The 13,973-nt window shown below is 38.4% G+C and overlaps 1 protein-coding gene across 1 annotated transcript in view; it reads left to right on the top strand.

Moving 5' to 3' along the window:
* Positions 1 to 5,434, top strand: part of IQCM (IQ motif containing M) — a 329,322-nt gene extending 323,888 nt beyond the window's left edge. Inside the window, 1 exon segment of the mRNA XM_040625471.1 lies at positions 5,337 to 5,434. Within this exon segment, the coding sequence (XP_040481405.1) occupies positions 5,337 to 5,434 (98 nt within the window).
* The last annotated feature ends 8,539 nt before the right edge of the window (positions 5,435 to 13,973 follow it).

Here is a 13,973-nt window from a genome sequence, read left to right as displayed (position 1 = left end):
TATCCTTTTGTTTTCTGAGCACTTCCTTACTTTCTGGCATTACAGGATTCTGCAGACTCATTTTGTATTGTCCCTGCCCTGTCCCTAGAGGTAGCCATTTCTCCAAAGGACTCTTTGTTCCTTAATTTTTGCGGGGCGGGGGGTGGTGGTGGTGGTGGTGGTGGTGGTGGTGGAGAGAGAAGGGTGAGAGGCAGAGAGAGAGAGAAAGAGAGAATCTTAAGCAGGCTCCATGCCCAGCTTGGAGCCAGACTCGGGGCTCCATCTCACAGCCCTGAGCTCATGACCTGAGCTGAAATCAAGAGTTGGATGCTTAACCGACCGGGCCAGCCGCCCTCGAGGAAGCCATCACTATTACCTATAATGGCAAAGCCAGGAGCTAGGAGCAGTGAAGGGTCAGAAGCAAACCTTTACTATTTCAAAGTAATACCCAACTACATATATGCACACATACATATATGTAGATTATATATACGAAATACTATGTACAAAGGTATTCACACACAGAATTTTCTACCTACTATTATGCAGCCTCTAGTGTCTTTGAAGGCAGTCCCTCTAACTGTGGTTATTTCAAGGATATCTCACGTGCACTCATACGTACGCCACCCTAGGCGGCAGCACAGCCTTCCCCATTCTGTTGTCACTCTGCAGTGCAGGAAGCCTGGTGAGAAGGTTTCTTGCTGCTGCCCTTGGCCATCAGCACCTGTGCAGACCACGCTGCACTGATTCCAACCTGCTGAAGGACAAAGCTTCTCTCCTGGACTTTGTACCACTGTTCCCTGCCTCTCAGCACTGATGCCCTGTGCTCTCAGCACCCCAGGACATGGTGTAAGAACACTGATTTTTCAGCTCTGCCAATTTTTCACTGGGGCCTTTCTCCCAAAGTTATTGGCTAGAATCTCCCTGAGGAGCGTGGGGGTGAGGGCAGAGGACAGGGCACAGGGGAGTGGAGAGTTAAAGCAAAACCATCTTAGCAAGAGGCAATTCAGATTATGTAAAAAGACACCCATCCCAGGCAGCTGCCGCTGTGTTATTCCATCAAGATGAAAATACTCAGCTAACTCTTCTCCCATTAAGAGTTTTTCCCCAAAAGGATTTCTTGCTCTTTCTTTGCAAAAAGGTCCATGAAGGATTTGTTCTGTTCAGTCTTCTGGACATACTCCTGTTTGAAATCCTAAGGTGCACAAAATGTAGTTTCACACTTAGACCCCTGCTGTATACTAACATCAAATGTAACTACTTAAATATGTCCTCAATTATTTGTCATCTAGGACAATATTTTTGCTATATATTGACTACAATAATCTTCTGGCGGGCAGGCCCTTAATACCAAGTTACGTAGTTGCCTCCTTTCTTTCTTTTTTTTTCCCCCTAACTAAATCTCTATGAGTAACATAATAATTGCAGGGGGTTTTTGTTTATTATTTTCGGTATGTTTGTGGATTAGGAAATGGGGACTCAGAAGGGTCTCGGCGGGTGCCCTCTACATCACCTCCTAGCACTTCGCATGACCCTGTGCACATAGGGCTCCGTGAATACTCAATTGCCTAAATGTATATTTTACTTTTTACACGATCCGCATTTGTTTTCTTTCCAAGTTGCTCTACGAAGATTCATTTTGAAGCATTCACAAGAAGTAGCCCATAGTGTAGAATAATACATAACCTTGAAGAGGTCAGAGAGATTGTATGAGAAATCATGAAATAGACTGGTGAGCGTGAGAGTCTGGAGGTGGTTAAAAAGAAGACAGAGGACAAAGCATTCTTTGAATCTTTGAGAAACTTTTAGTATTCTTTTCTGAAAATGCAGCCTATGAAATGCGTATTTTTAGCATATTATGTTTTTAATTTGAATACTTTTTCAATTTAAAATCATTTCTTTAAATTATTGAAGTATAAACAAAGAGATCTAACTTCTGATTATTTATTCATTATCTGTAGTAAAAATGATTTTCTACCATATATTCCAATCTAGAAACTTGAAAAATCTCTAACATTGTTATTATTACATAGATAATATCTACTGTTGAGAATATGGATAAACAGACAGAACTAAGGCTAAATTATAATTCCTCTCACTATTAATATTCTGATATTTAATATTATGGGTGTTTTCCTATGCATATAACGTTTTTAAAAACCTGGGATCATATTGTAGATACTGCTTTGTAATCTGCTTTTCCATTTAAAACAACATTGTAACATATAGTTATTTAATAAATATGCTTTTGTGACATATTTTAAAAGCCTTGGATGAAGTTGCTTTCTTCTATAGAGGCTTTTCATTTGTTCTTGGAGCTCAGCAAACTAAATTTATTGAGATATTTTTGGACGCACAGGTGATATGAACTGGAACATCAAAGCAGGGCTGGATTTGGCGTTGGGCTCTATCTACCCAGCCTCATAGAGATAAGAAAGTTTCCTTGCTGTTTTCCTTTGAAGTGTTCTTTTCCTTTTCCTTCCCTTCACCTCCTCAGCCCTCCCTTCCCCACTTCCTCCCTTCCCTTCCCTTTCTTTCCCTTCCATTCTCTTTCCTTCCTTCTTTTCCCCTCCTTCCCTCCCCTTCTCCATTCTCTCTCTACCCTGTCTTCCCCTTTCCTCCCCTCTCCTTTCCTTCCTTTTCTTTCCATATCCTGTTCTGCCCTGTCCCCCTCTCCCCTTCCCTTTCCTTCCTTTCTCTTCCCTTCCTTCCTCTCTCTCTCTCTTAACCTCATCCTGCCTACTCTGATACCGTATCCCTCGGGGGCCCAAGCCCTCCATTATGGTCTCCTGCGGAACTGTCCATTTTGGGTAGACCCTGTGCTTTACCTCCTATCCCCACTCCCCTCACAAGGCTGAATGAAGTTCAGATATCCAGCGTTCTGCGACAAAAAAGCCAAACCAAACCAAACCAAAACAAAACTGGTTTGTCTCTCAAATATCCACTAAGGTTACTGATTTTACTTTGTTTTTGGCCTCTGCATTTTCCTCCTTCTCTGCCAGCTTAGCAGTGCAGCTAAAATATATATAATAATTCATTCAGGATTTGACTTTTTTAATAAAAAGGATTGTTCTCTGCCATATGACAAAAATGAAGGTCAAGTATATTTACTTTGAAAGATTAAAAATATATCATGTATATTTTTATTCTTTCTAAAATTAAATGATTCTTTATTTAATTGAAATATTTGTGAAATAATGGATTACGCAATTTAGGATTCTGCTCCCAATCCCACTTCTGGTCACCAAGAATCTAGTCATCAGTGTGTGAGGTTTTCTTTCCCCCCACACCAACAAGCAATTCTTGGACACCAGCTGGGTGTCCTATTAGTTAATTCAATTCTGACACTGTCTATCTGGAGAGAGCACCATATTCCACAGGTTAAGGGCTCAATCCCAAGGGCCTGCCCCCTACTTCAGATGCAAATTGCAAGTAGTGCGTTCCCAGGTTACCCACAACTTCTGTTCAACTTGGCTAGAAACCAGTTTCCCACAATCTTTTCCTTAGTTTTAATTAATTTACTAGAGCAGCTCACAGGACTCAGTGAAACACTTACGTTTACCAGTTTATTAAAGGACTGATGAGGGACATATTTGAACAGCCAGATGAAGAGATACATAGGATGAGGTCTGGGAGGATTCTGAGTGTAGGGCTTCCTGTCCCTATGAGTTGGGGTACAGTCACTCTCTGGTGTGGATGTGCTTATCAACCTACAAGCCTCCAGAATGCTCTACTGTTGGGATTTTTATGGAGGCTTTCTGAAGTAAGCATGATCCATCATTAACTCCATTTTCAGCCCCTCTTCCTTCCTTCTAGAGTCACCTCACAAGAACAAAAGATGCTTCTAGTACTCTTATCACTTAGAAAATTACAAGGGTTCTAGGAGCTGTCTGCGAAGAACTGGGGACAGAGACCAATATATATATTTTCCTATCATCTCACACAATTGTTAGTGAAATACCTTTATAAAGCCTATATATTATAACATCATGATAACATCATGATATAAATAATAATAATACAGCAACTATATTTTGAATACTTATGAAGTGTCAGACATATCTTTTTTTAAACTAATAGACTTAATTTTTGTGAGGAGTTTTAGGTTTTCAGAAATAATGGTGGAAAGTAGAGCGTGTTCCTATATCCCCCCTCACTTGCAACCCCCTTCTCCCATTCCCTATTATCCTGCGTTAGTATGTCTATTTGTTATAAATAATGAGTCAATATTAATACATTATTATTACACATATATCTTTTTTGGATCCTTTCAACAACCAGACAAGATAGATATTATCCCCATTTCAAAAATATGAAAACTAAGATTGAGTATTAAATCTGGATTGACTGACAAATGTGTAAGAACAAGAGCTTGGACCACTATATTCACTTTTTTTCTATTTCTATTTTACCTGCTTTGGGAAATCCTATGTTTTAAATGTCTTCTCCCTGGTGAAATGTATGGTTGGTATTGTATATAATTTTAAAAATGATCACAGTAGGAAATAATTTTTTCCTAAAATCTGATCTTTAGAACTAACATGCTTATCATGTGTGACTACTAGATTAGAACACCAGTTGGTGGTTGCCTATGATCACAGTTGCAATGATAACTACTAATTATTTTATAAATACTCTGAATGTAGTATAATTTAGTTTTGTTATTATAAGCCTTGCTATTTGTCTAATGGCGATATAGATAAACATAAAAACAACAACAATGGCCTGATTCTTCTTTTATAACACATCAGGTCATTAAATTCCTTTTAGTAATGTGCATTGTTCTTCTCATAACAAACTATTTTTCAGTTATGTTTTTGTTTCATAATAACGATAGGTCTTAAAAGGCAAAAATACACTGCCCTGTCTGTAAATTAGCACTGTGTATAATGGCAGACACAGTAAATCTATGGCTTTTATTTCTCATTTGGAAAGTCATTTTGTACCTAAAGATGGATCTAGTATAAGCAATATATATGAATAGTGGTTTATATTGATTTGAATATCAGTATCAGAGTTGAGTATATTGTATTGCAAAAAAAAAAAATCAATACTGTTGCTCTTATGGTCAAACACATGTTGCATCTAATTTATTTCAAGTATGCTGTATATTGATGGAATCTGGATTCTACCATCCCTTCTCTCAGCTGTTTGGTCTCATAGTAACTCTTGCTGAGTCTCTTGGCATGTTATATAATGTAGTGCAGTACACCTGAAAGAAATGTGTCCAAGTCAAATCTTTTGAATGTCCTAACACAACTGTAATTTATTTCCTGTGATTTTTATGATTTCCAAAAGCATGACACGTTGTTATATTAATTGAAATTTACTAATGTAATTGTATATTTGTCTTATAGTGAGTGGACATCCAATACTCAAGAGAGCTAACATCCGGATTGTTGGAAAGTTAGTATCCAGATCTATAAGAGAAAGGAAAATGAGACATTTATTGTGAGAAGTAGAATAATGTTTCAATACAATTTTCCTATCTTAAGAGTTGAACCAATCTACCCAAAGAAATATGTTAACATCGGCCATGGATTAATTATGTATTACCAGCGAAAAATGACAAGCATCTCTGGACATCAAAAGAAGGATTTCAACAAATCAGTTCATAATTTCTAAATATCTTTGGATGAACTGTTCATTGGCTCTTCTTCATTAAAAGCTACTGTTTTATCATACTGACGTTGAAACCACCTAGTGCCAAGTATTCCTTTCATTGGACTTTAATTTCTTGTGTTCCATTACCAATAAATGCCATGAAGAAACGTTAAGATTTTTAGAAACTTTTATTTCTAAAAACTCACTTAAATTTTTTGGAAATGGTTTCTCAAAGTGTGTTTTAAACTCTATGAGTTTATTAGTGTAGTCATAGTATTATTTTTCCCTATTCTCATTCCTCACTTGAATGAAAAACTGAAAGTCAGGCTACAGTGTTCCTGAATTACCTGCCTTAGTTCAGAAAGGATCTGAAGCACAGCAGCTAACACTAGTTTCTCAAGAACCTTTAATTTTACCTGTCTATCCATCTTTTGTCCATCAATCCCTCTCTCCCCTACCCCCTCCTATGAATGGGGTTGGAGAAACAAGTGAAGGATAGTTGAAGGAACAGAACCTGCACCCAACATGGAGACTAGAAATGAATAGAGGCAGGAACTGCATGTGTTTCATTTTTTCAGTTTGATCTATTCCTGTTTAATCGACTCTTGTTTACGACTAAAATCTCTCTCAGGCTACTTTATGCAATGAGTTTACTGTAGAATCCATATGGAAGTTATTAGAATACAATCTTTAGAAAGGCCAGTTACAAGAATCATGTTAAGTCATGGCCTCACCAAAACCAGAACCAAGCTGGATTAAAAAACATGCTGATCCTCTAACCAGGAAATGTTTGCAGTAAAACATTTGTTGGGGGGAGGGGGGAAGCGATGACGACCTAAAATGTAGACATTAGCGTATTTATGAAATTAAGTTATCCATAGTCTTTCTGTTGGTAATTGAGAGGGTTTCATTTTAAAGGAAAAAATACTTTCATTATTGAAAGCTGGAAAGTGCACAATAAAAAAAAAAAAGGAACAAAATCACACATGAGTTGAGTTCCAACATGGTAAAAGATCATCAGCCTGCTCCTTTTTATAGCATTATCAGGATAAAAATTTGGCTAGATTTCTATTACCACTATTCAAAAAAAAATTGGGCGCAAAAGCATAGAATTATAATGAAAGGCACCTACAAACTAAAATATAGGATTTCCTAATGAGTGTCACTAACTCAAATGTAAAAGAAACCAATGAATATAAAAACATCAAAGTTATCTTAAAAAAATAAAATATAAAAATTCAGTTATGATTATGACAATTGGGGGCAGAATATAGAAGTCTATTTTTCCTTTAACAAAATGTGATGATAATTCTTGTCTCCTATTTCCTACATTTGACTATTGTTCTTGATTTTCAGCAAACTGAGGTAGGGCTACTGAATGTCTTTTCGAGGCGTGACCCTCCATTCACGTTCAGTGACAATTCTCACTCTAGAGCCGCAGAAGACAGCGTAAGGTCAGGGAAAAAAAGCCTTCACTTCTCAATAGTCAGTTTCTATATAAAAATTGGCACTTGGTGCTCATCAAAGAACAAGAAATATTGGATATGCTCTAAATGTCCATTGTGTTTTTGAGCCAACTACCTGATGGAAGTCATCACTTATATGTAAATGAACTGTCAGTGGCTTGCCACCGTTGGCAGTCACTGGACTGTGAAGGGTATGTCTTAATAAGAACCGAAGCTCTTCACAGACTTTGATTTACTGGAAATAAAATAGAAAAGTCCTCTGAGACTACAAAGGACACTTGTTTCAGATAAAACGTCTAGACAGTAGCAATATATTTAGGGCTTTTATTATAGCAAAACTGCAAATTAGGATGGAGTGGTGAGAAAGTCCCTGTGACCCAGCTGAGTTCTAAAACACTGCTTCGGACTAGAGTAATACAATCTTCAAAATAGCTGAGCCAAATTAAATAAAAGTGCATTAAGAAAAAAAAAAATCCAGAAACAAGGAAAAATCAAGATTTAGGTTTGTTACCTTTTTTAAGTTGTCTGTGTCTTATGTTTTTTTTGTTGTTGTTGTTTTTTTTTTTTTTAGATTTTTATTTATTTATTTGACAGAGACAGCCAGCAAGAGAGGGAACACAAGCAGGGGGAGTGAGAGAGGAAGAAGCAGGCTCTTAGCAGAGGAGCCTGATGTGGGGCTTGATCCCATAATGCCGGGATCACGCCCTGAGCCAAAGGCAGACGCTTAACGACTGCACCACCCAGGCGCCCCTGTGTCTTATGTTTTACACTTTCTTATGAGTCTGTATTTTTCTTACTAAATCCAGCTATTCGAATCATCATGCAGCTATGATCCTCCAACATGGACTACCTCTCAGAAAAGTCAGACTTCAGGGGATTCTTCTTTGTCCATCCATTCCTCTTGCCAACTTCCATTCCAAAAACACACAACTGCAATACTGAATTCTCTGTAACCATGAATATTTTTATTAATGCCGTTAATAACAATCATATATTGAATTTGCAAAATGCTTCAGTATTTGCAGTGTACTTCTGCATAAATATGAATTATGGAAACTATCAGTGTGAAAAAACGATTAAGGAAGACAATGTAGGTGATAAAAACTTTAACACTTCATGAAGTGAATCGTCTCCATTCAGAGAACTGCAAAATGGGGTGGAAGGCAAGAGGCTTTTCCAGGATAAAGAATAAAGAACAAGGAAGAGAAAAATAGGAGATATCAGCTGGGACCACATAGTCAACCTTTTTTTTTTTTTTTTTAGATTTTATTTATTTATTTGACAAAGATAGAGACAGCCGGCGAGAGAGGAAACACAAGCAGGGGGAGTGGGAGAGGAAGAAGCAGGCTCCTAGCGGAGGAGCCTGATGTGGGGCTTGATCCCAGAACACGGGGATCACGCCCTGAGCCGAAGGCAGCCGCTTAACAACTGAGCCACCCAGGCGCCCCCCCACATAGTCAACCTTGTTGGGGGTGAGAAGGAACAAAGAAATAAGTATCAAGCTCAGACTTGGCTTGGCATTTGGGGATTGGCTGACTGCATACACTGTGTTTCTCTGGTCTAGTGGAGCATTTACCAGTGGACCATTTACAGGGACATGAAAGTTATCTAAATTTCAGTTTGCTGACATGGCAGCCCAGGCAGGAGTGGCTCCATCCTGGGCCTAGAAATTTATTTCAACAGTAGGCAAACCAAATTTTTATATTAACTACTTTCTCCCAAAGCACCCTATGTTCCAAGAAGTGTATCAGTCAGAGTAGGTTAACAAGCTTTAAAAAACAATCCTAAAAATCCTATTGCCTTAAAGTAATAATACCTTTTTTGCTTACTTCACCGGCTAGCCTAAGTCAGCAAGGACTCTGCCCCATGCAGTCTTCCAGAGATTCCGGCTTTTGCCATATTAATAGCCTTGCCACTCTTTAGGGCCACTACTGCAGTCTTCACATCCAGGCAGTAGACAAAAAGAGAATGTGGAGAAAGCATACCCACTTCTTAACTGCTTCAGTCTTAACTTGGAACACATCACTTCTGCTCACATTCTATTGGAGACAACTTGTTACTGGACCCCATTAAATTCAAGGGGGCTAGGAAATGTAGTCTATTTGATATCCAAGAAAAGAATAATGCCCCCTTGCTGCTAAGGGGTTAAATTGTATTCCTCATTATTTTAGGGAGCAAGAAAAATGTCAAATGCCTTAACTTGGATGATCATCATTCTGGTTTAACATTCTATTATAAAGGTATCCAAATAATCTAGATATTTTTAGCTTTCCAATATTGTGATGTTAATCCCTCATAAATTCATCAAGAATCCAGCAAACATCTGGCGTCAATTTAAAGGGAAAACTCTTTTTTTCCATTTCTCAGGTATGTGCTTTTTCTTTCCTGAAATTAAAGAACTTTGGGTTTTATTTTTGTTTTGGTCTTGTTATTCAAATAAAAATCATGTTAAGTAAATAATTTTCAGTAATATGTTAATAGGAACCATTCTTTTTATATAAAAGACCACTCCTTTCCAGTCTGGAGAAATAGGCCACCAGAAACTAATACTAGAGGGAGAGACAGAATTGTACCATTTCCAAACGTTTCCACATAAATAATCAAGAAAAGAAATGCAATAAAATGGTGTGGGACTGACATCATTTCAGAAGTAATTCTTCATTTTATTCCAATGGGAAGGATATTGAAGAATTAAAAATTTTCATTCTGGGGGGCGTGGGTGGCTCAGTCCAACTCTTGATTTTGGCTCAGGTCACGATCTCAGGTCCAGAGGGATTAGGCTCCTCGCCGAGCCTGGAGACCACTTGGGGTTTTCTCTCTCCCTCTGCCCCTCCCACTACCCCCCTCACTCTCTTCTCTGTCTCTGTCTCTCTCTCTTAAAGAGGGGGAAAAAACAGAAATTCTCATTCTTAAAGATTTTAAACAGCTAAGAGTAAAGAGAAAGAGAAAATGTAAAGAACCAAAATTCTAAATAAGTTTGCTGAAAGTTGAACAAATGTGCTAGCTGAAATTCAAAATTGCTCTCTTTCTGGAATTAATACTTAAACATTCAAGTTTGGAGGTTATTAAACATATTTCACATTAGACTCTCTAATCTGTGTCTCCTCCAATTTTTTTGAGCCATCTCTACACATTTGGCAAGTATTCTACTTTGTGAAATGCACATTTCCAATATAATGTAGTAGTAGTAGCGATATTAATAATAATAATAATGCAAAAACTATATTTTCAGCCTCCCCAAACAAAATTTTGCTTTGGAAATGAGTCGGGTGGGGCGAAGAGCAAGTACGAAGCACTTATCCTGCTAGAGTCCCTTATAGCAGTGACCTGGCCTGCTGGTTCTGAGGTCAGTGGCTGTAGGGAAGCTTCCTGATTCCGAGCTTCCTGATTTTGGCAAGCCTGTTCCTGCGGTGATACAAAGAGTGACTCAGGAAACTCCTGCAATCTGCTTCTTCTGCAATGCCAACAATTTTTTGAGTTGTCTATCTCTCTTACTAAATCTCTTTCTGATGAATATAGCTACTGTTGCCCTGTCATCTGAAACTGAGAACCTGACCCATATATTTTCCTTCCTTCCTTCTTTCCTTCCTGTCTTCCTTTCTTCCTTCCTTCCCTCCCTCTCTACTTACTAATGCTAGTCAATAAAGATCCTACCAAAATTAAGGTATTTAAAAATTCAGATGCATTTTTCAAATTGAACATTCTGGATGTTACTACATAGGCATGCATGCCAGATACGCAATCCCCTAGCACGTCACATTGTCCCAAGCAATCCCAGCTCCACTGTTCCCCTGCATAAAACTGCAGCTTCATCTTCATTGAAAACATATTTGATATCTTAAATGGTATTCCTATAAGTAATTCTCTATAGAAAAAAAGCCAAGGATATCAGAAAAGTAACTTTATTTTTGATAGCAGGGTGATAATTTGATGAAAATCCAGAAGCTTGACAATTGCTTATAATCCACAAAAATGAAAGGCATGGAAGAGGCTGAGATTTATCAATTTAATCTTTCTGCATTTTGACATGTATATTAAAGACTAAACTACTCGTAAATGTAGTACTGTTTCAATGATGTAATGGTTAGTCTGGAAGTAGACTTTCTCATATTAGTTAGATGACTAATGGAACAGACATTTTGGGACTCTATAATAAGTGAAATATGGCTTTAAGAAAAACTGGGATTGCCTTATGCAAATATAGGTCCTATAGATTTTCATCATAAACCAAGATATCAGGCTAATCTGTAAAAGAGTCTGAAAATATGTCTTTGAAACATCATTGGTACTTCAAAATCTTAAATAGGTGATAGTCTTGATAAAAGTGTGAGTTTATTTATTACACTCCCTTATACTAAAGAAAAACACCACCACCAACAAAAACCCAGGGAAAATAAAAATGTAACTATTTTGTAGAATTGAGTTGCTGGAGCAGGCATTACTTAAATGGTCTAAAGCCCTCATTTTATAAAGATAAAAGCTTAAGTGGAGGGTGAAGTGAGGGCATACGGCAATTGATTGGCATAGGATCTGATTCCAGGCCAGTCTTCCTATCCTATTCCTGCTTACCTCCCCGGAAGACAAAATGAGGCTAATTTTTCTAGAAAGAGGGATCCACGATGCAGGCCAGAACCAGGCAACATCACAAACTACATTGACCCCATGTGACAGATGCCTCCTCTGACTTCTCTGATCTTCTCTTTCCTCCCACATAAAAAATCTCCCTGCTGTCCTTGCTGGCATCCTTCTTTTCCTCAGGCTTTAGAATAGCTCTAGAATAGGTTAGCTAATTTGATCAATTAAATCGGTTCAAGGTGTTAATGGATCCAAATGGCTTCATGTATCACCTTGTTTGCATTTTAACGAGGCCTGTCAGCTGCCTGTGAGTGACTAATGCCAGGAGTTGCAAACCAGTTGAGGGGCATCCTGGCAACGTTTATGCCACGATTTACTACTAACTTCACTGAACACAGCAAATCCCTATTAGAAATTTTATTTTGTGTGTTTGTTATGACGGATACTCAGCGAGCTGCCTCCTAGTACACATCTTGTGACCCGATGATTATATCAACACAGCATATTATTTCAGGTTTTATAGAGGGAAAGTCCTTGCGAAATCTTGACTCCCAGGCTAGCCGATATAAAGGCTCAGAGCTAAATCTCAAAGAATTACATTTCTTAAAAAACTCATGTTTCCTATGTAAGATAGCCAGTTCCCTTCTCTTCAAAACGCTTCCGGGATCTGTCCCTTTCTTTTTCACGTTCCCATCCATTCTGCTAGTCCAGGACCTTATCATTTCTAATCTAGACTTCTTAATATGTCTCTGAATTTTCTTCGGTTATCTCTGCCCGTTCTCCACTCCCCCTCGAGCTATGCATGGCCCTTCTACTCAGGTCTCTTATATATCCCTTGTTCGTGACTTTCTAGACCCTCAGCTGAAGTTCAAGTCTTTACCCTTGTGTTTGCTACTTACAATACACCTTCACCTTATCCCCTTGTCGGCCAACCACCCAAAGAAAGCCTCCTCCGTTCACCACCCCTCTCCTGTTTTCTCCTTGTCTGCTCAAAATTTAGCCAGTCATCTGGACGACCAGTCCTAGAGCTACCTTTTCAAACCTTTTCTAGAAAGCCATCATCCTCAGTGCTTTTATTCCCTTCTGCCAGCATGAATTTGTCGGCACCATTAATTTTTGTTCTTGATAATGTTATTTCGCACTGATTTATACTGTTCTCAATGAGTTGTTTCATGTGCTTAACTTTTAACTCACCAGAAAAAGAAAAGAAATTTAAAGACTCTGGAGAGCAGAGATTATACCACATCCCTAAACCTAGCACAAGTTTTTGAGACATGTTCATTGAATTAAGAGGATTTACACCAGACTGCCCAATCAAGCCGAACAGGCTAGCAAGGGTTTTACGGAGCTATGAAAGGCTTCAGACTTTGATCCTACGCCAAATGCTGGCAAATATATAGACAGTGGCAGGTCACAGACGGCACATGAAAAAATGTGTTATCTAAATTGAGACGATTGTGAGAGTAAAAGGGGCACCGGAACTAACTAAAATGTTTTTCCCCACCAAATTCCTAATTTTATTATATTGGACCTATAAAATAATTCTATTAAAAACTACTTTCAAAAATAAAATTCTTTTTTAAAAATAGCATACAGTTACATGCCTTAATGCAATATACAAAAACACCTTTTTTTAATGATTATTTGAACATTAAAAAGAAGATATGCAGCATAACTGTTCTTGGTATTCGTTACCAGAGCCCTAGGGTGCTCCCGGGAGCACGTGGACCCAGGGGTTCCAAACAGACCGGGTTTGACCCTTCACCACTGACAGAATCCAAAGGCACAAAGACCCATGGTGATGAAACAAGAAAGGAATTTAATTCAGTGAGGTCAACACCAAGAAGACAGCAGACTAGCATCCAAGAACGATCTCCAAGGTGAATACGGCTAAGTTTATACAGGAAAAATGAGGAACAAAGATGGATGGGTACGTGCAGGTGAGCAGCAAAGGTTAGGTTGATCGTTGTCTCGGGGTCAATCACACGGGGTCTTGTTGGCCTTAGGGCAGCTGTTACTGCTTGAGGGGGTAGTTTCAGTTCCCATCACTGGATGTTTTGTCCTCTGGGTCCCTTGCCTGAGTTAACAGGTAAGCTGGAGGGAAAAACAAAGTAATTAAGAGGGACAAGTCAAGGCAAAATGGTGTCAGTCAGGGCAATACTGGATCCTCCTTCAGCAGTAAGTCAAATTTTTAAATCACGTTCCTTAAGGAATTAGCCACAGCTCTTTAATACAGTGCCATTGGTATTTCTCTCAAATATGGTCTCATTCTTTTTATTATTTTTTTCATAAAACTGCCTGAAATAGGCTTCCAAGTTGCATTTTATGGTTAACAAACTTAACTTCCAT

Source organism: Ursus maritimus, unplaced genomic scaffold, assembly GCF_017311325.1.
Source record: "Ursus maritimus isolate PB19 unplaced genomic scaffold, ASM1731132v1 scaffold_11, whole genome shotgun sequence".
Classification (NCBI taxonomy): Eukaryota; Metazoa; Chordata; class Mammalia; order Carnivora; family Ursidae; genus Ursus; species Ursus maritimus.
The sequence above is the reverse complement of the archived record's forward strand: the minus strand, read 5'-3'. Positions and strand labels throughout refer to the sequence as shown.